Source organism: Pristis pectinata, chromosome 26 (genome assembly GCF_009764475.1).
Source record: "Pristis pectinata isolate sPriPec2 chromosome 26, sPriPec2.1.pri, whole genome shotgun sequence".
Taxonomy (NCBI): Eukaryota; Metazoa; Chordata; class Chondrichthyes; order Rhinopristiformes; family Pristidae; genus Pristis; species Pristis pectinata.
Window position 1 is genome coordinate 16,810,241 of NC_067430.1, and position 20,671 is coordinate 16,830,911.

General features: G+C 39.7%; 1 protein-coding gene across 11 annotated transcripts in view; it reads right to left on the bottom strand.

The window, feature by feature from the left end:
• ubr4 (ubiquitin protein ligase E3 component n-recognin 4) overlaps nt 1–20,671 on the bottom strand; it is a 166,950-nt gene that overhangs the window by 94,892 nt on the left and 51,387 nt on the right. For 6 of the 11 annotated variants that reach the window (XM_052039092.1, XM_052039094.1, XM_052039091.1 and 3 more), the window contains exons 33-44: nt 20,255–20,443; nt 19,959–20,022; nt 19,536–19,727; nt 19,346–19,416; nt 16,246–16,393; nt 14,098–14,331; nt 10,840–11,010; nt 9,940–10,122; nt 8,690–8,848; nt 6,128–6,280; nt 5,330–5,557; nt 1,218–1,375 (exon numbers count right to left, since the gene is read on the bottom strand). In XM_052039092.1, coding sequence (XP_051895052.1) covers nt 1,218–1,375; nt 5,330–5,557; nt 6,128–6,280; nt 8,690–8,848; nt 9,940–10,122; nt 10,840–11,010; nt 14,098–14,331; nt 16,246–16,393; nt 19,346–19,416; nt 19,536–19,727; nt 19,959–20,022; nt 20,255–20,443 — 1,950 coding nt within the window. Of the gene's footprint in view, nt 1–1,217; nt 1,376–5,329; nt 5,558–6,127; nt 6,281–8,689; nt 8,849–9,939; nt 10,123–10,806; nt 11,011–14,097; nt 14,332–16,245; nt 16,394–19,345; nt 19,417–19,535; nt 19,728–19,958; nt 20,023–20,254; nt 20,444–20,671 lie in introns of all 11 variants that reach the window. The other 5 variants (XM_052039088.1, XM_052039085.1, XM_052039086.1 and 2 more) reach the window with 1 other exon arrangement.

A 20,671-nucleotide genomic window follows, 5' to 3' on the forward strand; every position in this document is an offset into this window, starting at 1 on the left:
GCTGGAGAGGAAGCGCATAACCGAAAAGCCAGGCAAGAGGAAAGGCACTAATTGAGGGCCAGAGACTGACAGCTCGCAAGAGGACCCATGTGAAAAGATACAGAAGTGTTAAGAGAGAAGTGAAATCAAAGAAAAATTTTGACGCAGAAGACAATTTGTCACAATGTGCCAGTAGAAGAGCTACCCAACTTAATATCACCTTTCAAGAAAGAGAGAAATGGGTCTGGAGGGAGGGAGATAAAGAATGAAAGCAAGAGAAAGGGAGAGGGAGGAAGAAAAGAGGCAATGGGGAGGTAATCTCAAGGGCAATTAGAGGTAAAGGACAGACAAATTTGAATGCAACATTTTGGATCAAAAATCATGTATTTATCCCCAATGGCCCTGAATGCCTTTGCTGTTCAGTATGTGTGTAGAAAAAAGGTATAATGGATATCTTAGATGCAACGTGGGAGGGAGGGGGGGTGCCATGCATGATGCAACTAGTAGAGCTACTGCCTCACAGCTCCAGCGATGCTGCTGCAAGGAAGTTTTTCATTGCACCTGTGCGTACATGTACTTGTGCATATGACAATAAATTCGACTTTGACCTTAACCTCTGGTGCTGTCTATGTGGAGTTTGCTCCTTCTCCCTGTGACCTCGTAGGTTTCCTCTGGGTATTCCAGTTTTCTTCCACATCCCAAGCTATGCATGTTGGTAGGTTAATTGACTGGTGTAAATTGTTTCTAATGTGCAGGTGAGTGGTAGAATCTGGGAGGCAGGTGACGGGAATATGAAAAGGAAAAAAATAGCTTAGGGTAGGATTAGTATAAATAGGTGCTCAGTGGCTGGTGTAGACTTCGTTGGCCAAAGGACATATTTCTGCGCTCTATCTATCAATGACTCTATGTTCTTCTGACCAAGATTTTATAAATGAATCTCTTTTATACTTTCTTCACATGCTATCTACCCAACTTAGGGTTTTCAATATTTACAGATTTTTGTTTTTTGTTACCGATTTGTAAACAAGTCTCTATTAGGTCACTAGGTGAAATATATAGTATGAAAGCAAGGAATAAAGTAGCTTCCTCGAAGCTGAGAAGGTTCCTATATCTGAGAAGCTGTTGAACGTAGTGCCTGATCATCACCTCCTGTATAACAATCCATAGGTGTCACCTTTCTGCTTGACAGTACCCAAGTGTCACACACCTTTGTGTGATAGTCCTTGGTTATCACTCACCTCTTCAGGTTGATAGGGAATAGACGTTGGACTTCCAGGGTTGTACGACTTAACATGGCTGCAAAGGACTTGCCCTGACTGTAACTAAAAAACAGCATCTGAAGAACATGGGAGTAATAGACTGAGACACCACCGCCTGCAACCTGTCCATTACTATCCTAAAAAGGAAAGGAGAAAGGATCATGTCTTGGTGTGTATATAAAATACTTTTACAGATCAATACAACATTGTGTTAAAACATTAAGATTCCTAAAGATTTGCAACCAGGGTGGGTGCATATAGCATACCTATAAAATGATACATAGAGGTTCAATCATTATTTAACTGGATATAATACAGAAAATTTAAGTTTAAATCCCACCTTGACCAGATGAAAATTTGTAAAATCTGGAAGCAAAATATACTGTAGATATCAGTAAAAGTGATCATGAAACCACAGTACTGAATGGAGCATTGAGATGAAAACTTAATTGGTTCACTTACTTTATCCTTACCCAGTCATGCATTTACATGATTCATATACCACATCAATTGATTCTTGTCTGCCCTATGAAGTCACCCAGAAAGCTTGTTGAATTATTGCCTTCACAGTACTGTGAGAGATGTGCAATGAATGCAGGTCTTGCCAACAATGCCACATTCCAAGAAGAAAACCTGACATTTCTGTAACTCTGAGCAATAGCATTCAGAGTTCCAGAGAAACTACAACACTGAAATAAGTCATTCAGTCCAATCATCCTTGAACTAAACAGATGCATTCTGCAAAGTCTTTAGCAGATATCATCACCTCCTGTGTAAGTCTCCAAGTATCACACAGCTCCTGTGCGTGGGTATCGCTCACCTCTTCAGGTTGATTGGGAACAAACACTGCACTTTTAGGGGCAGCACAGTGGCACAGCTAGTAGTGTTGTTGCCTCACAGCTCCAGCTAGCCAGATTCAATCCAGACCTCTGGTACCATCTGTGTGGAGTTTGCACGCTCTTCCTGCGTGCATTTCCTCCAGGTGCTCCCGATTCCTCCCACATCCAAAAGATGGATTGGCAGGTTAATTGCCCACTGTAAATTTCCCACTGTAAATTTCCCCTAGTGTGTTGGTGAGTGGTTGAAGCAAAGGGGAGGTGATGTGAATGTGAGGAGAACAAAATGGGTTGAGTGCAGTATTAGCATAAATGGATGCCTAATGGTCAGCATCAACTCAATGGGCTGAAGGACCCATTTCCATGCTGCATGACTCTCAGTGCGATTTAACGTGTTAGCAAAGTACTTGCTCTGACTGCAGCTCCATACTTACAGTATTCTAACTTGTGTCAGCCCAGTTTCTATATTCTTTGAATTCCTTTTCCCTGTGGCCTGTTTTTAAATGATTTTCATTACTTTTATTGTCACATTTCAATGTTATAGTGTGCTGTATTATATCTCCTGCTATAAAACCAGAATATCTTTATTGATGAAATGCAGATGATCTAACTGCTGCAAAAAATGCAACACCCACACAGAGATAGGTTTGGCTTTGATGTAGTAGTTTTGTGTGCTACTGCAACGCACCACTCTGAAAAAGAAAAGATAAAATTTAAGGCCCTTGGTTGAGAGCTTAAGGATAATTTGCAGCAAAAAGACAGAACCAAAAGACTACAGAACTCAGTTCACTGTGCAAAGATGATCCCAGGCCTCCAGTTGCCTGTCACGTTAATTCTCCATCCCAGCCTGTTTTCTGCCTTTGGCTTTCTGCTGTTCCAAAAAAACTTGAATGTCATCTTCCAACAAGGCATTTACAGCATTCCAACAATTTCACATCTGCCATTCCAGTTTTGTAACAAAAGCACAAAACATTAAGAGGAACTCAGCAGGTCAGACAGCATCCAAGGAGCAAGAAACAGGGCCAATATTCCAAGTCAAAGACTAGATCCTTCATCAGAATTAGATAAGTGAGAAAACAAGTTAGTTTTAAGTTGCAGGTGGGGAGAAGGGTGGAGAAAATAAGCGAAGAAGTCTCTGATAGGATGCAGACTAAAGTTGTCATGGTAAACATTAGTCTAAAGTCCAATAGAGATAAAGGGAAAAGAAACAAAAGTAATATTCAGCAACGTATGTGGAGGGAGAGAAATAGCTGGTCCCAAGGACTGCAATATGCCCAAAGAGAAGATGAGATGTTGCTCCTCGAACCTCCAATGGGCATTGTTGGGAGATCAAAGACAGAGGTAAAAGTGAAGAGTGGGACAGAGAATTAAAGTAACAGGCAATTAGATGCTCAGGATCACCCTTGCAGATTGAACAAAGGTATTCTGTAAAGCAGTCATCCAAATGCATTTGGTTGCTCCAATGTAGAAAAGACACATTGCGAGCAATGAAAGCAGCACACTAAATTAGAAAAAGTAAAAGTGAATTGCTGCTTCACCTGGAAAAACTGTATGGATCCCTTGATGATGGGCAGGGAAGAGGTAAAAGAGCAGGTGTTGTATCTCCCTGTAGTTGCATGGGAAAGTGCCATGAGAAGGGAAATGGCTGGTGGAGATGGAAGAGCAAACCAAACAGTTCCAGAGGAAATGATCTGTTTGGAATGCTGAAAGTGGAGAGGAGGAGAAGATGCGCCTGGTGGTCATATTCTGCTAAATGTGGCAGAAATTACAGGGAACGATCATTGAATGTGGAGGTCAGTGAGGTGGAAGGTGAGGACAAAGGGAATCTTATCCCTGTTCTGGCTGGGATGAGAAGAGATGAGAACAGAAGTATAGGAAATAGAGGAGATGTGATTGGGAGTCTTTACAATGATGGAGCAGAGGTCATGGGGGAAAAGGAAGACATCTCAAAAGCACTGGTATGGAAGCTCCTCAGAACAGATAGGAATGGTGAAACTGGGAGAATAATAGAAACAGGGTTTGGAGCAAAAACCTTTGATGCTTGAAAATTCAATTGTGGGTTTCCTGCATTTGCAGCTTTTTTGCTTCAATTCCAGTTTTGAATCTCACATTTACAGCTCTTTTACACTTTTCTTCTGCTAATTACAGTTACTTCCTCCTATCTACACCCCCCCCCCCCGATATACTTTTTGTTATTCATTCAACTTTATCACCTTGTCTCAGCTGGCTACACCATTTTACATCATTCAATCCCTCATACCTGGCATCCTAACATGGATCTTCCCATTAGTCCTTTCTGAGTCTCCCCACTTTCTCTGCAACTTGAAACTATCCTGCGAAAAATTCATTAACCTCAAGCATTAACACTGCTTCTCTTTCCACAGACGCTGCTCGCTTTGCTGAGTATCCTGCTATAACCTTCTTGATTGTCCACCAATTTCGGTGTCATTCATAAACTTACTAATTATGCCACCAACATTCTCATATAAATTGTTAATATAAATGACAAACAACAAGGGACCCAGCACCAATCCCTGCTAATATGGGCTGAATGCTGCAAAATGGGTTTAGTATAAATAATTACTTTATCCGTTGCTGGCATCATGTAAACCAAGGGGTCTCCTTCCATGCTGCATGACTCTGAGAACAGTCACCTGACAGTATGATATGCAACTTTATTTCTCAAGTTTTCAATTCCTACAGATGATGAAACTCCATCAAGCATAATTCCACAGTCTGTAATGTTTGGCAAGCCAGTTAATGCAATTAAGTCTTCTATATTACAACAGTTGCTTCACAAGCTCATGATTAGCTATTGTAAAACATGGTGAAAACATGAAAGGTGCTTTTTAAGTGTAAATCTTCATTCAAGAGCTGGGAAATCAGCAGATAGGTAGCTTGAGCTCCTAAATATTGGAGAAACTGTAAAATTTGTTCAAATGACAACAATGGCCAGACAATGTTTACTGCTCATCCCTAGTCACCCTTGAGAAACATGAAAGTCAGACTGTAAAGAGCATCAAGTTCCTTTCGACTGCCCTAAACTGTCAAGTTCAATTTCACAATGTGCCAAATTAGGATTTGAACTTATAGCCACTGGGATGCAAGTCTGATAGCATATGGCACCATACTTTCAGTAAAGTCATGTTTCTTACATAAATAATGCTCATCATAATGTTCTATTACAATGGTACCTTGGAGTACATACATAAAAAAGCAAGATATTTTAAACACACAAAACACTTGTCCACAAACCTTCAGATCCTCGTGCACGATTTCAAACACATTAGTGACATAGAATGGTCCATGCTGAGCACTACTAGCTTCCTCCATCACTTGCGTGTACATATAACCCGCCGAAGACATGATAACAATAATACTTTTCCCTTCCTCATTGAACAAAAATGTTGTGTCACGAATCTTTGAGCTTGGTAAAAGAAAGTAGTACATTGGACTCAGGGCATCAGTGGATAAGTCGTACACCTGTGAGCAGGAAATTTAAAACACAATTGGTAAAGAACTTCACAGTGCACCTTTAATAATGTTCTGCAGGAACAGCTTGTGCTGCTAGAGCCACAAAAAATCCACCAGTTTAATTTACTACAACATTGAAATGAAATAAAATATATATCTTCCTCTTGGATACCAAATGACACTGCATTACTTTCACACCAGGACCAATATTCAAATGCACTGTCAAAGTGCTGTTACAACATATAAATTAATATCACATTAATTCCTCAAGGTTGGCTACCGTGGACCACAGAAAAGCACTGAAGGGCACAATGTACTTTTATGTTGGGATTTTCTTTGGTACAAACATGGTGGAGCATCTCTTGCTATAACTGACCCACAGCTGCCTTATACACATAATGGGTGACACAAGACAATAAAATTTCATTCTTTAGCCACAGAAAAAAGTAATATCTACCAAGTCGGCATAAATAAACATTGGCAACCAAATACGCATCCCCATTTTGTCAAAAATGGAGGGTGGTGCTGGAAGAGCAACATAAAGCAGCTAAACAATATCACCTGCTATTCTAATCTTACCTTGACGAAATCTGCTGTTATAATTGCAAGTTCTGTTTGTGACCCAGGCAGCCACACTGCTTTAATGATAAAGTTACCAGTGGCAAGTTGTGGATGGAGAACAAGGTGATCAGAGACTGATCCTGAGCTGCTGAATGTCAGAACATGACAATCCTAGAGAGCAAAAGAGACGAAGGTTAATTTATTGCTCTACAATCAATGAATATTAATATGCTAAACATGGAATAACTGTGAGCTGACTGAGAAAAACAATGGCCAGTGACCTACGATGTGGTAAGCGCATGATTGCTGTTGGATCACCAGGTATGAAACAAATTGTAACCAGGGTTATTGACAGCAATATTACCCTTCCAGCCAGAGAATGTTGAAAGATACAGTAGTAAATGATTGAAAAGAAAACTGTCCCTATGTAATCACAAAGTCTGGATCATGGCTCCAAAGCTAAAAGTGGCGATTTGGACTTTAACCATAGGGACCACTATTCACATACAAACCTAGTCACTGATGCCCGCAGATGAGCTGACGGATGTAGCCAACCCAATTCAACAAAGCCAACCCAATTCTGTACTCCTTCAATGATTAATCCAGCTTTGATCTCAAAAGTACTCTTCAACAAATTTTCTATTTGCCTTCTATCTAATAGATTATCATATTTCTACAACTAAATGTTCTGGGCTCATGTTTTTAGTCCAACATGTAATGGAGCAGCACTGAAAGTGACATGAGGTAAGATACAGGGAGGATGTGACCATTAACAATATTCGGTCAAAACTATGATTACAACAGAAAGGAGATCAGGGTACTGACAAGAAGAGAAAGTTAATTAATGAAGTACACTGGCCCAAATGAAAATACCCAAAAATAATGAGGAAAATCAAAGAGGAAACAGAAGAGCTTCCAACCACATTCTTCTAAATATTTTTCAATTGTAGAAGTCAGACAGAAAGACTGCTGATGTCCAAAATATCTCTGAAAAGGAATAATCAAGCTAACTATAGACCAGTCAGCCTAACACCAATAATGCTCAAGTTTCCACAGCTACCTCCGAACAGGGAATATCTGCACAAAGGGACACTTTAGATAACTGAGTATAGCGAAGAAGAGGGAGAATGCGAATGGGACCCGCGCTTTGATGGACAGGGGGAGCGGGGTTTTGGATCCGTTAGCATTTACTGGGATGGAGGTTGTGTGAGCACCCAGGAGGGAGCTGATGGACTGGAAGGAAGGAAGGGGTGTGGAAATTCTACAAAGTACAAAGATCAACATTGGCCTAAAAAGCAAAAAGTTAAAGAAGGGTAGTCACCTTATAGTTATTGGACCACAGCATATGGCAAAGGAAGCCACTCAGACTATTGTTACTGTGCAGCTCTTAGAAAGAACTATGCAACTTAGTGCTACACCCCACGACTGTACACACCACAACCCTGAAAAGTACACTTCAAGACTACACCCAACTGTCTTGTGAAAGGTCCCATGAAATCTGCTATTCATCCTAGCTTTTACCCAGCACATGCATGTTTATTTTTGAAGAAGTTTGACAGGGCTTTTAAAAATCAATTGTTTTGATGGAGCAAACAAGGAGAAAATGTTCCAATAGCAGAACGAAACTAGAAAATACAGATTTAAGATGATAACCAAAAATAACCAGTGGTGACATAAGAAAACAGACTTTCATAAAAGGAGTTGAAATTCGACACGTACCACCTGAAAGAATAATAGAAGCAGATTCAATGACAACTTCCAGAAAGGATTTGTCCTTCAAAACTGAAGGACATATTCTTCTTCTGCAATCTTCCCCATATCTGAAATTACTGTTATGGGGTTAACTTTTCTATCCCATTAAATATCTCATCCACCACTATTAGATCCCTATTCTAATATAATTAGGATATTCACTGGCCAAGTCACAGAGCTAAAAACAGTCCTTAAATAACAGCAAGACATCACATATTTCTTTACACTAAAAACAAGAAGATATTCTAAAGTTGTATTCACTAAGCATACTATTAGTAATGGTGAACATGAAAACGTAAATGTGGCGGAGAAATAGTCACACTGAAATAATAATTCTATTAATAAATGCCATGAACTGCACATTTGGATCTGCATTCAAATAAAAATGATATAATATCACATTGCAGAGGAGGTGATGCTTACTCACAGGGCTACCCAATTAGTCCTATTCTCATTCTTTTCCATAAATGTAAACTTCTCCTTTTCAAGTTTTCACTCCATTCCCTCTGAAATTTACTATTGAAATGCTCCTACCTTTCAGTCAATGGAAGCAGCCCAATATTCTTATGTACACATTAAGTATAAATATGCCAGGATAAATTATTCTAATTATTCTAAATTCCCTCTCATATTCCAGCTGAAGTTTAACAGGCAATTTATAAAGATTTAATATGACTTCCTTAATTTTATATTCTTATGCTTCTTCTTATGAAGACAAGAAGGCCCAGACATTTTTTTTGTTAAAAATCAGGTATAGGACACAATGTTTTCTAAACAAATTCAATACGAGATGTATATGTCTTACCAAAGGTTCCACTCATCACTTACCTTGAGTCCACACACTGCAAGGTAATCTTCATTACATGGGTTTCCAGTCAGACTCAGAACAGTGAAAGGAACTGGAGCTGAAGCTAGTCGAGTTAGTGTCAGTTTACGTTTGCTTGAGTCAGCCTGTTTGAGTAAAGCTGATAGTTGGAGCACTGTGATCTGCAACAAGAAAAAGATCATGTGTCGTCAAGTTTCACCTAAAGGTCTGTTTTATGGAAACATCTTTAACACCACAATGAAAAATCAGAATTCTTCCAGGGTGCATCCAACTTCCAGTTTTGGGTCATTCCATTCTCCTCTCCAGCAACTGCCTCAGGTTAAATCAGAGTGCTGGCAAGAATGTTGTATTAGCTAAATCTCAGAATGCAGCTTCAATGGCTTGCAGAAATTTGGAATTTGATGAGTGTGGAAATTCTACAAAGTACAAAGAAGATGGCACTTTGTCTCCTGTACTTGTGGTGGCTTTGTTAGCTTTAACTGTGGAACATTTAAATGTTGTCTTGTGCTTAATGCAAGCTAGTATATTTTAAGGGAAACTTGTAAAAGACTAAAAGTTATACAGAAATAATATTAACCAATTTATCTAGTCAGCCAAAGAGCAAAAGTAAATAGGTTAAGGAGCAATAAGCAAGAGGCTATGAGAGATGAAGTGCGACATTGACATGTAATTGGCAAACAGGTCGTAAAAGGAGGACAGTGGTCAGTAAGGGACCAATGCATTGATACAGGGTTGGCTGGAATACTTAATGATGACATTGTAAATATTTTTAAAAGGAAGATTCTACTGCCAAAGTCTCCAGTTTTTCTGGACTAGAAGATGGTAGACATTGGTGTGCCCCAGGAGTTGTTGTTAAGAGTCAATGCTTCATTTGATATATATTAGTGACTTCAATAAGGATACATAGGTCCTAAAACTCCCGAAAACAAAATCTCTTCTCTAATTTCAGCCTCTAGTGCATTCCTTTGTCCACCACTGGTGGCTTGCCTGTATCACTTAGACGCCATATTCTAGAAAGTCCTCTTTAAACTTGTATTTCGTCTGCTCTCTTCCTCGAGTGCTTGTTAAAAACCACTATTGGTCCTGCTCTTCATCAACCATCCCAGTATCTTTCTTTGAGCTACTCAGTTGTCAAGGAATTGTGCTGCAATCTGATCAGGGTTGCCCACAATTCTCAAACATACAAGTAGTAAACTAATGTGAACTCTGTTCCAAAAAAACTTTAAAGACTGAAGATGATAATGAAATGTACCTTTCCTTTCTCATGGCTAACAGCCAGGTGCTGTCGTCGTCCATGGGGAGAGGAGAGGACACACATAGCAACGCGGCGTAGCACATGTGCACTGATTAGTTGTCGGATCGTTTGTCCCTGATCTCCACTGTAGTTCATTCGTACATTCTCAAAGGCCCCTTCCTGAGAACCTAGAGTTGGAACCTACAGGACCAGAACATTCGGTCAGGATCACCAAAAAATCAAAATCCAATATGAATAATTCTAGTAAAAGATAGCAAAACAAAAATGAAAAGCAGCCAATTTATTTAAACAAATATAGTTTAAGGCACAAAATACACAGAATTCAAATTAAAAGAAAATATTCCCACCCCAATTGATTAAAAATAGACATTACAAATACCAAAAATATTCTAAATGACAGCAGTTACTTCACCACATCCTGCTTTGCAAAATTTCACATGTACTTTGGACTTCATACAAGTTATTGCTGCAACACTCAGTAGCTTCTACTTTTTATTAAAAATAATTGGCACCAAGGAATATGCAGACAGGAATTGTATTGTGAAGTGATGATGCAGAGGATTGCCCAAGCTTCAATTTCACAAAGGATATTTACTTGATGCATCATTGTCTTGCACTATATTCTCTTTTACTGGTTGTTATAAAGATATATTCCTCATGGTTTTCAGTTAATCATAAGCATGGTGTGATAAAAGGACCCGTTTTCATGATTAAATGAGTATTGCGGTATTGCATCATGTGGCTTGAACTTGGATCATACAGGGGAATATTTTACTGGACGTTACAGAGGCACATCACAGCTTACGTATTGCACAGCATTACATCATTCATCATACTCAATTACTGTACCAAACACTTTCTAACCCTCAACACTCCATTTCCAGTTCCAGGGCGTACCATCAGCTGGTCAGTCATTTCCATATTCTTCTCCATTGTGTGTAGATCATCCAATGCCTGTTGGGCCCTGCTGCTGCTGCCAACCGCTGAGGCTTGTTGAAAATTTGTCTGAATTGCATCCATCAGAAAGACGAGCATATCTAGGACTAATCCAGCTGTGGAGCAGCCAGACTAGATAAAATGAGGGAGAAACAAGGTTAGTGAATTGAGATGACTTGGGGTGCTTGGGACTGGAGAACTGGTTGGTGCAGCAACTTAAAGACAAAATATTTGCTATCCAGGTTACAGGCCAATTTAAGCTGTTACGTTTAAGATCTCCATTTTCTGCAAGGATCAAATATCCAATAAATTTATATCCTTAAATACAGATGATTACGTGGTGAGCTAATTGAGATGCTAAGTAGATTAATAGATTTGTAGTTGTAATTAGGGATAGTATAGTCAGGGAAATAGAGACAATTCTCTGTCGCAAGGATCGAGAGTCCTGAAGGCTGTGTTGCCTGCCTGGTGCCTGGGTTCAGGACATCTCATCTGACCTGCAGAGGAATCTGAAGTGGGAGGGGAACGATCTAGTTGTTGTGGTCCACATGGGTACCAACAATGTAGGCTGAACAAGGAAAGAGGTTCTGCTGATAGAACTTGAGCAGGTAGGGACTAAAGTAAAGAGCAGAACCAAAAAGGTAATAATCTCTGGATTTCTATCTGAGCCACGTGCAAATTGGCACAGGGTCAATAAGATTAGAGAGTTAAATGCGTGGCTCAAAGATTGGTGTGGGAGAAGTGAGTTTGGATTCATGGGACATTGGCACCAGTATTGGGGAAGGAGGGAGCTGTTCCAATGGGACATGCTGCACCTGAACCATGCTGGGACCAGGGTCCTGGTGAATCGCATAACTAAGGTTGTGGATAGGACTTTAAACTAAATAGTAGGGGGGGGGGGGGGTGGGTTCAACAGATTGAAAAAGTATGGATAAAGTAAAAGGGAAAGAGAGTGCAGGAGAGGTGACTGAAGTCTCCAGAATAAAAAAAATAAGACAAAGTTTAGAAAGGGATAAGAATTTAACTTCAGGCAACATGGAGACAAATTTGAGAAGATGGATGGTGAATACAGGACTGAAGGTGTTATATTTGAATGCACGCAGTATACAAAACAAGGTAGATGAGCTTATAGTGGAGTTAGAAATTGCCAGGTACGTCATTATGGGCATTACAGAGTCGTGGCTGAAAGAAAATCACGGCTGGGAACTAAACATCCAAGGATACACATCCTATTGAAAAGAAAGGCAGGTCAGCAGAGGGGGTAGGGTGGCTCTGTTGGTAAAAAAAAATGAAATCAATTCTTAGCAAGAAGTGGCATGAGATCAAAAGATGTAGAATCCTTGTGGGAAGAGTTAAGAAATTGCAGGGGTAAAAAGACCCTGATGGGAATTATATACTCCAAATAGTAGCAAAAATGTGGGGTCCAAATTACAATAAGAGATAGAAAAGGCATGTAAGAAAGGCAATGTTACAGTGGTCATAGAGGACTTCAATATGCAGTAGACTGGGAAAATCAGGTTGGCACTGGATCCCTAGAGAAGGAATTTGTAGAATGCCTACGAGATGGCTTTTTAAAACAGCTTGTGGTCGAGCCTACAAGGGAAAAGGCAATTCTGGATTTGGTGTTGTGCAATAAACCAGATTTGATTAGGGAGCTTATTAAGGTAAAGGAACCCTTAGGAGGCAGTTATCATAATATGATAGAATTCACCCTGCAGTTTGTGGGGGTGGGGGGGGGGGGGGGGGGGGGGGAGGGTGGAAGCAGTGGGGTGGTGAAGAGAAGCTACAATCAGATGTATCGATATTACAGTTGAGTTAAGGTAACTACAGAGGCATGAGAGAGGAGCTGGCCAAAGTTGACTGGAAGGGGACCCTAGCAGGGATGACGGTACAGCAGCAACAGCAGGAGTTTCTGGGAGTAATTCTGAAGACTCAGGATCATTTCATCCCAAAGTAGTAGTACTCTATAGGGAGGATGAGGCAACCGTGCTAACAAGGGAAGTCAAAGACAGCATCAAAGCAAAAGAGAGGGCATACAAATATAGCAAAAATTAGCGGGAAGCTAGAGGATTGGGAAGCTTTTAAATGCCAACAGAAGGCAACTAAAAAAGCAATAGGAGAAAAAAAATGAAATATGAAGGTAAACTAGCAAATAATATAAAAGAGGATACCAAAGGTTTTTGTTAAAGATAAAAGGAGGGGGAAGAGTGGACGTCAGACTGCTGAAAAATGATACTGGAGAAGTAGTAATGGGGAACAAAGAAATGGCAGGTGAACTGAATAAATATTTTGTGTCAGTCTTCACTGACACCAGTAATATGCCAGAATCTCACTGACCACCACCACCTTATTCCCCACTGCTAATCTTAGAAAAACAAAAAGGAGATTTGATGGATGGATGTATATATAGGGAATCTTCTGTTGAGGTCTGTGACCAGTCTGATGGCACATCAGCCCATAACTGCAGCACTGCCTTAAAGCATGTTGTTCAGCAGACCATCAACTACAGAACCTCGGCACTGCCCAGCTGGACTCCATCGAGGCAGTGCAAACTTCTGCGGTTTTCCCATCCAAGAGAAATGTAAGCAAAGCTTTATATGTGCTTTAATTATTAGCTTAAATGATTCAATTGTTTTAAGTATGCATTGATTCTTTTGTTACTCTTTTAATTTCCAATTCTTGCGTTAATAAATTTTATCTTTAAATGTTATTTTAATCTTTGATAGATTCTAGTGATCGTGACCATTTGTGAACATCAAAGAGATTCACAAAATTCAATTTAACCAGCAGACTTCACAACTGTTGAGGTGGGTCCTCATTGCTGTCAACACCATTTTTGTTCAACAAGTGACCCTGATCCTTCCATGCTGTTTGATGACATGCAATTTCCAAGAGTTATCACTAGGAAGCAAATCAGGAGTAGGAAACTTTGCTGATCATAGAACCACCTGCAAGCAACAGTCACCATTCCCACCACCCACTCCTCCAAGTAACACTGCACAACACAGATGAGCAATCAAATGCGAGACCTTCTGGACAAGCTGCTGGGTTATTATAAAACTTTCCTCCTTTCTTTTGGAATTCCTCAGAATTAAGCCAAGTGCAGCACAAGAATAGCCTGCAACATCAAGTCAGCCATCTGCAGTTGGCACTTGTTGACCAATTAATTATACTGCATGAATGAGACTTGAGCCTCTCAATTCAATGATTAGTACTCACCACCTGGCTCTGCAGCTCCTCCCTGCAGCCCTCAATCTGTTTGCACAGGGAACTCTTCTTTGGCTTGTCATCTTCACAGGTCTTGCCATCTGCACTCACCACCTTGCACTTGTCTGCTGGAGATGAGCTCTGATGTCGCAGTGCACTTTCTGGGACACGAGGCTCGTTTTGGAAGGCAGATGATTCTTTCATGGAGGAACTGATTCCACTGCTTGGACTCCGCTTTACCAGAGCCTGTAGAAACAATATGAAACATCTGCCTTTAGACCCAGAAAAAGAATTTAAAATTATGTTCAATTTGCCAGCCCAACATACCACACCCCTCCATGAACACCTGGCCCTCATTACTCAATCCTAGCTGTATTCATATTTGCTAGCTTTGCTATTCAAGTATCACAGGCCTGAAGATTTGGAAAGGGCTGTTTTCAGTGCTATCTGCTGGATAAATCCTAAATCGGATATCAGGATCTGTTTATAGCAATTCAAGATACACAAGAAAGCATGGGATCAGCGTTTGAGGTTTTTTTTAAAGTGTACAAGTTTCCAGTTATGTTCTTTACTAGAAATGGAAGAAAGACTGGAGCCATTCTTCAAGAGAAAATTAATCCTGCTCTCAGAAATGATTCACCACAGAACAAGATCACAGCAGGTAGTCTGAAGAACATTCAAATTCAACATCAGCTAATGATAGAATGGTGACATGACTGATAAAGCTCCCTGTCCTCAATGGAACTCTGTGCACATCATATGCACCTCCATATATAAAAAATCTTTATGCAGTGTTGAAGCAAGTTGCAAATATGAATGACTTGAAGAAATGCCTGGAAGGACCCAGTCTGAAATCAAAACTTGCGAGGAAGCAATCCAAAATAAAAAAAAAGACTGTGACTTGGGGTATATTGACAAACAACTTCTCAACAGTAAACAAACATTTTATTTGAACAACCTCAGCAATATTAAAGCCAATCCCCTTCATTATCTCACAACCACCTAAATTTAGATTTCTCTCATTGCTTTCCTCAACACCCTTCCCTTTTTTAAAATCTCATTGCCCTCTAGTACTTCACCCTCTCTTAACACATGATTCCAGATTATAGCAAGCAAACTGACATGACAGCAACTATGAGAACCAACCCTGGCTTAATTCAATTTTTCCACATGTACTTAATTATGATCCAAACTTGTGTACCTTGGTAAGTTTCCCAACCCAGGGTCTGAGTCAACTACAGACGTTATAACACTTTGCAGGCTGCTATCAGATAAATGAGTATATTTAGTAATGAGCCTTAACCTCAAGGATCTCTGGTATTTAATCTTTAGAACAAAAGTGATATTTTGAGTCAATGTTTTCATGTACCTGATTTAAGCAAGATTTTAACATTAAGCTTTCACACTAATGGGCAGATAAGCAAAATTTCCAGCACTTTATAAAAGGAACATCTTCTCACAAATGCCCTTTTTCCAAAGCATTTTCAAGTACGATTAAAGTTTCTCTAGAATTGTATCTTGTAGTTCCATCAACTGTCTAGTATGAGCAACATTTAAGTATAGAAAAAAGGATGAAAGATGTACTGGGTTGTACCGAGGTCTTCACACAACTTTAGAACAGGCGTCTTTCTTCTTTGCACAGGAACCTGTCCTATGGAGATGTACCAGGAGATAGGAGAGAAGAATCCATGGACTTGGGAAAATATTAGAGTATTGTGTCACCACAGAAAGCATGGTCTTACTGCTATGGACAGGGAATAACACACACTTAAAAGGGCTGGAACTGACAGTATTGGGATAAAATATAGAGTTCAGTGTATAAGTATTTAAAAAAAAAGCAAGGTGACCGGCTGGGGCAGGGAAGAGTTGAACAAACCTTCTGGAAAAGTGTCATCATTGTCTTCCAGGAATCTAACTGTCTATTGATCAAGAGAAAGTCCTTAGCCACAAAAATTGCTTCATCAGGCTAGAAATCCACAGCACAGATCATTTTGTGGAATTAACGCTTCTTTTAGAGACAATAGTAAGGAAATAGTATCGGAAAAGCTCTTAAATTCTTCAACCAAAAATTTATCCACCAGAAATACTGACTGGCAAGCTCTGTAGTACACCCACTTGGTTTCCTATTACTCTTCCATACAAATCCTATTTATTGCATACCTGACAACTCCCATCTTCCTTTGCTCCACAATCACAGAAGAATGATCCATATTTGGCGTAAGAAATCTCATGATCTTTGTGACAGACTTTTGCACAAATGGTGCAAACACCTACTCCTTCTACCATCTTACAAGTGTGGCAATGATACCTGAAACAGCAAATTACATTGAGTCAGTTCTTCTCTTCCTCATTCATAGGTATACTTAATTTCCAGCTTTCATCATTTTACAGCAATCTATATTGCAAAAGCTCTACAATTTACATCATTTGTACACTGTGCAGAACTTTGAAATCATAGGTTTAATTTATGTTACAGAGTGGCAAAACGTAGCATGCTGTTAAGCAGTTTTCTTCCTTCATCGGTATGTTGCACAAAACCCTATTACATTCATCACAGAGCCCAATAAAACTGTATCAATTAGGAGCAGGAGGCCACAGAGCCCTTCAAGTCTGCCCTGTCGTCATTCAATAAAATCAATTGATCTGACTGGAACCTGAATCTTGCATTTCCACTTAGCCCCAGTAAACTTCCAGTCCTTGTTTATCAACAATCCATCCAGCTCTACCTTAAAAATATTTCAAGGCTCTGCTTCCACTGTCCTTTTGGAAAGAGAGTTCCAAAGACTCACACCCTTCTAAGAAAAATAAAATTGATGTCATCAGTGTCTTAAATGAAGAATCCTTTATTTTTAAACAGTGACTCCTAGTTCTAGATTCTCCCTCAAGAGGGAACATCCTTCTTCACAAACACCTTGTCAAGGCCCCTCAGGATTTTCTATGTTTCAATCAAGTCCCCTCACTTTACTACACTCCAGTGAAAACAACCCTAGCCTGCCCAATCTTTCCTCATCAGGCAATACACCCATTCGAACTATCAATCCAGCAAAGATTCTTTAAACTGTTTCCAATGTAACTACATCCTTCCTTAAATAAGGAGGGCAATCCTGTACACAGTACTCCAGATGTGGTCTCACTGATGCTCTTTATAATTGAACATAACCTCCTTACTTTTGTATTCAATACCTAAGCCATAAGTGATAAAATTCTGTTAGTTTTCCTAGTTACTTAATGTAGCTGCAGATTAGTCTGTTGCAAATCATGAACTAGGACATCTAGAGCCCTCTGTACCTCAGAGCTTTGCAATTTATCATCATTTAAATAATATGCATTTTTTTCCACATAATACTTCATTTGCAGGATCTCTGCTTAAGCCATCTATAATCGCCTGGTAGCCTTAAGTTCTCTTTACAACTTACTTTCTTATCTATCTTTGTGCAGAAATCTAAATATCGTACATTCACTGATTCCTGTTTCTTTTTGACATTACCTAATTACCTTGAATTCTTCTAAGTGCCCTGCTATAATGTCTTTCGTAAAGGCTTCCAATATTTTCCCTGGGACAGACGTTAAGCTAATTAGCCAGTAGTTTCCAATTTTCTGTCTCTTGCCCTTACTGAATAATAAGCATTACTTTTTGCTTTTTTCCAAATCTAATGAAACATTCCCCTAAATATGGGAATTTTGTAAAACTGAAACCTACACATCAGCTATCTGGTTAGCCATTTCTTTTAAGATCCTAGGATGAAGCCCATTAGGACCCAAAGACATCTTAACCTGCAACTCCAAGATTTGCTCTGGACCTCTTCCTTATTAATTGCAGCTTTCCTGAATTCCTGGGCTAATTCGTGGAATGAGAGGGTGAGAGGGTTGTCCTATCACAAACAGAAAAAGAAACTTACATTTGTATTCTTTGGAGTTTAGAAGAACGGTGGTGGAAGTGGTAGTTTGGGTGGGGGAGGGTGGTGATCTTATTAAAGCACAAGATTCTAAAGGGGCACGACTGGGTAGATGTTGAAATATCTCCATTTGTGGAAGAGCCTCAAACGAGGAGAAATAATTACAAGATAAGGGGGCAGTCATTTAACACTAAGGTGCATTGGAATTTCTTTTTGCAGAGGGTGGTGCATTTCAAATTCTCTAGCCCGGAAGGTTGTGGGGTTATTTTAGTGGAATTTAATACCACTCCCACAGGTTAATTCTTGCCTTTGGTATTTCTCGTCTCCATCCAAACTGCTTCTGCATCTTGTTTTTCTGAACTCACGTCATCTCTCTCTATTGCACTAATCAACAGAGCCACTCTTCCATTCTTTCCTAGCTATCCGTCCTTTCCAAATAACAGTTAGCTTGAATATTCAGGTCCAAATATACGTCGCCCTGCAGTCATGTCCCCTGTAATGCCATCAAATATACTTATTTCCATTTGCACTTAGTTTATTTGAATGCTGTTTAGTCAGTAACAGAGTCCTACTTCTGTCCTTTTATTATTTTTGTAACCTCTACTATTATCTAATGATTTACTGTGAGATTTCTACTCTGCATTCCTTCCTGCCATAGTCTTTTTTTATTTCCAATTATTAATATCTTTCTCTCTTGCTTTATCTCCATTCTTTCAGCTCCCAATAGCAGTGCTGGTGCCCCATGAAACAGAATCCGCCTCTACAACACCAACCTTTGAGCCACATATTCAGTTCTCTAATCACATTTGCCCTATTGCAAGTTGTATACAGCTTGGGTAAGAATCCAGAGATTATTATCTTTGAGGTTCTTCTATTTTAATTTAGTGTGTAGCTCCTCATACAGGCAATGCAGAACAATACGCAATCCTCCCCTTCTTATTAAGTTCTTCTCCAAGACACATCCTGAACCTTGACACTGGGCTGGCAACGGGCCTTCTGGACTCTTGCTCTTTGCTGCAAAGAACAGTGTCAATTGCCCTCACTATACTGCTCCTTACTACCATTACACTCTTGTTTGCTCCCCCACTTGAATGGCTTCCCGTACCACAGTAAAAGGATTCATCAACTTTTAAACAAGCTGCCAGAGGAGGTGGCAGAGGCAGATACAACTGCAATATTTAAAAGACTTTTGAACAGGAAATTCAGGAAAATGGGATTAGCGTAGATAGGCATCTGGACAAGTTGTGCTGAAGGGACTGCTTCTGTGCTGTATAACTCTATGAATAATCTGCATACTAAAATATAATGCAACAATCATCTAAGCCTCACTGTGATCCAGTTTAATGGAAGGCCAATGTTCTCACCAGTGCTGGTTCATGAATTCTTTCTGTGTAATTGTGAATGTGCAGAGCTTGTTACACAAGGAATCTTCATCCTGGGAACAAAGAATATTCCACCAATTGCTTATGTGATAAAGCTATAATAATGTCAGTTTACAGAACAATAATGTTTCACTATTTTACTATTCACCAGTATGTTGGTCAAACCACTCACCGAGTCTTCTGCTTGAGAGTCCTCTTCTTCCACAGCCAGATCTTCAACCCAATCAGAATCAACCTCTATTGCTCTTTCTTCACCATCCACTAGTACATGTGTTGAACCCTGCCCACTGCTCTGTCTCATGGCATTCATAACATCAGCGAGATAAGTCATGATATGGCAGGCACAGTCAAGCATACCTACATGCTGCATGACAGAAAGGTTAAACCCAGTGTCAAAAGGAATTCTTAAACCATCCCTGAGTTTAAGCATAATCAACAACACTGGAGCCCGGTCTACACCTTGATACAAGCCCCATCCCACATATCATCACTATATGTAAATTCCAGAGAAATGGACACTGTTTGAAAAAGATCTCTGTACACACTACAATTATTTCAAAAACTTCACTGAGGTTATGCCCACGACCAATCTCACCTTCCCCTGGGTTACATTTGCTCCCACCTTCTCGAGGACGTTCTTCTGGGACAGATATTTCTTACTGAAAAAGACAATGATATATTGTCATAGAAAGTGAATGTGACAAACTGCAACATAAATAATCTCTAAACCCTTACAGATGCAACTTCATACATTACCTATTTAGGTAAAGTTCAGAAATTCCTTAATTAAAATTACAACCAACATCCTTTAGTATGAACTATTCATTAAACACAACTCCCCTTTTTTGGATTCATGAACCATAATCATCCAAAGTATTGTAATGTACTCACCACTTCCCTAACCAGTCAACAGCCGCACGGTGAAGCTGCAAGTGTCCTCCTCCCTGCCCAGCACTGGCCAATGTCGCCATAACAACCATCAGCTCTGGGAATCCAGTTCCATCACCGTTGGACAACATTTCTGTTGCCATGGGAATAAGTGTGTTGAGTAACACAGTACAAACACCTTCTCCAACTTGGCTGAAGAGTAGATTAAAACAAATTAGCATCAAATTAACCATTTAATATTAACTGATAATACCTCAAAAAAAAGACATGCATTCCCCCAGGTTACACAAGGGTTCCATTCCTGAGAACTGTCCATAAACTGATTTTTCCGTAAGTCAGAAATGAACAATTTCAATGAGGGTTGATTAACGAGAATGTTTGTCCTTCCACTGTGAACTAGCAGCTGCATTCTTAACAGAC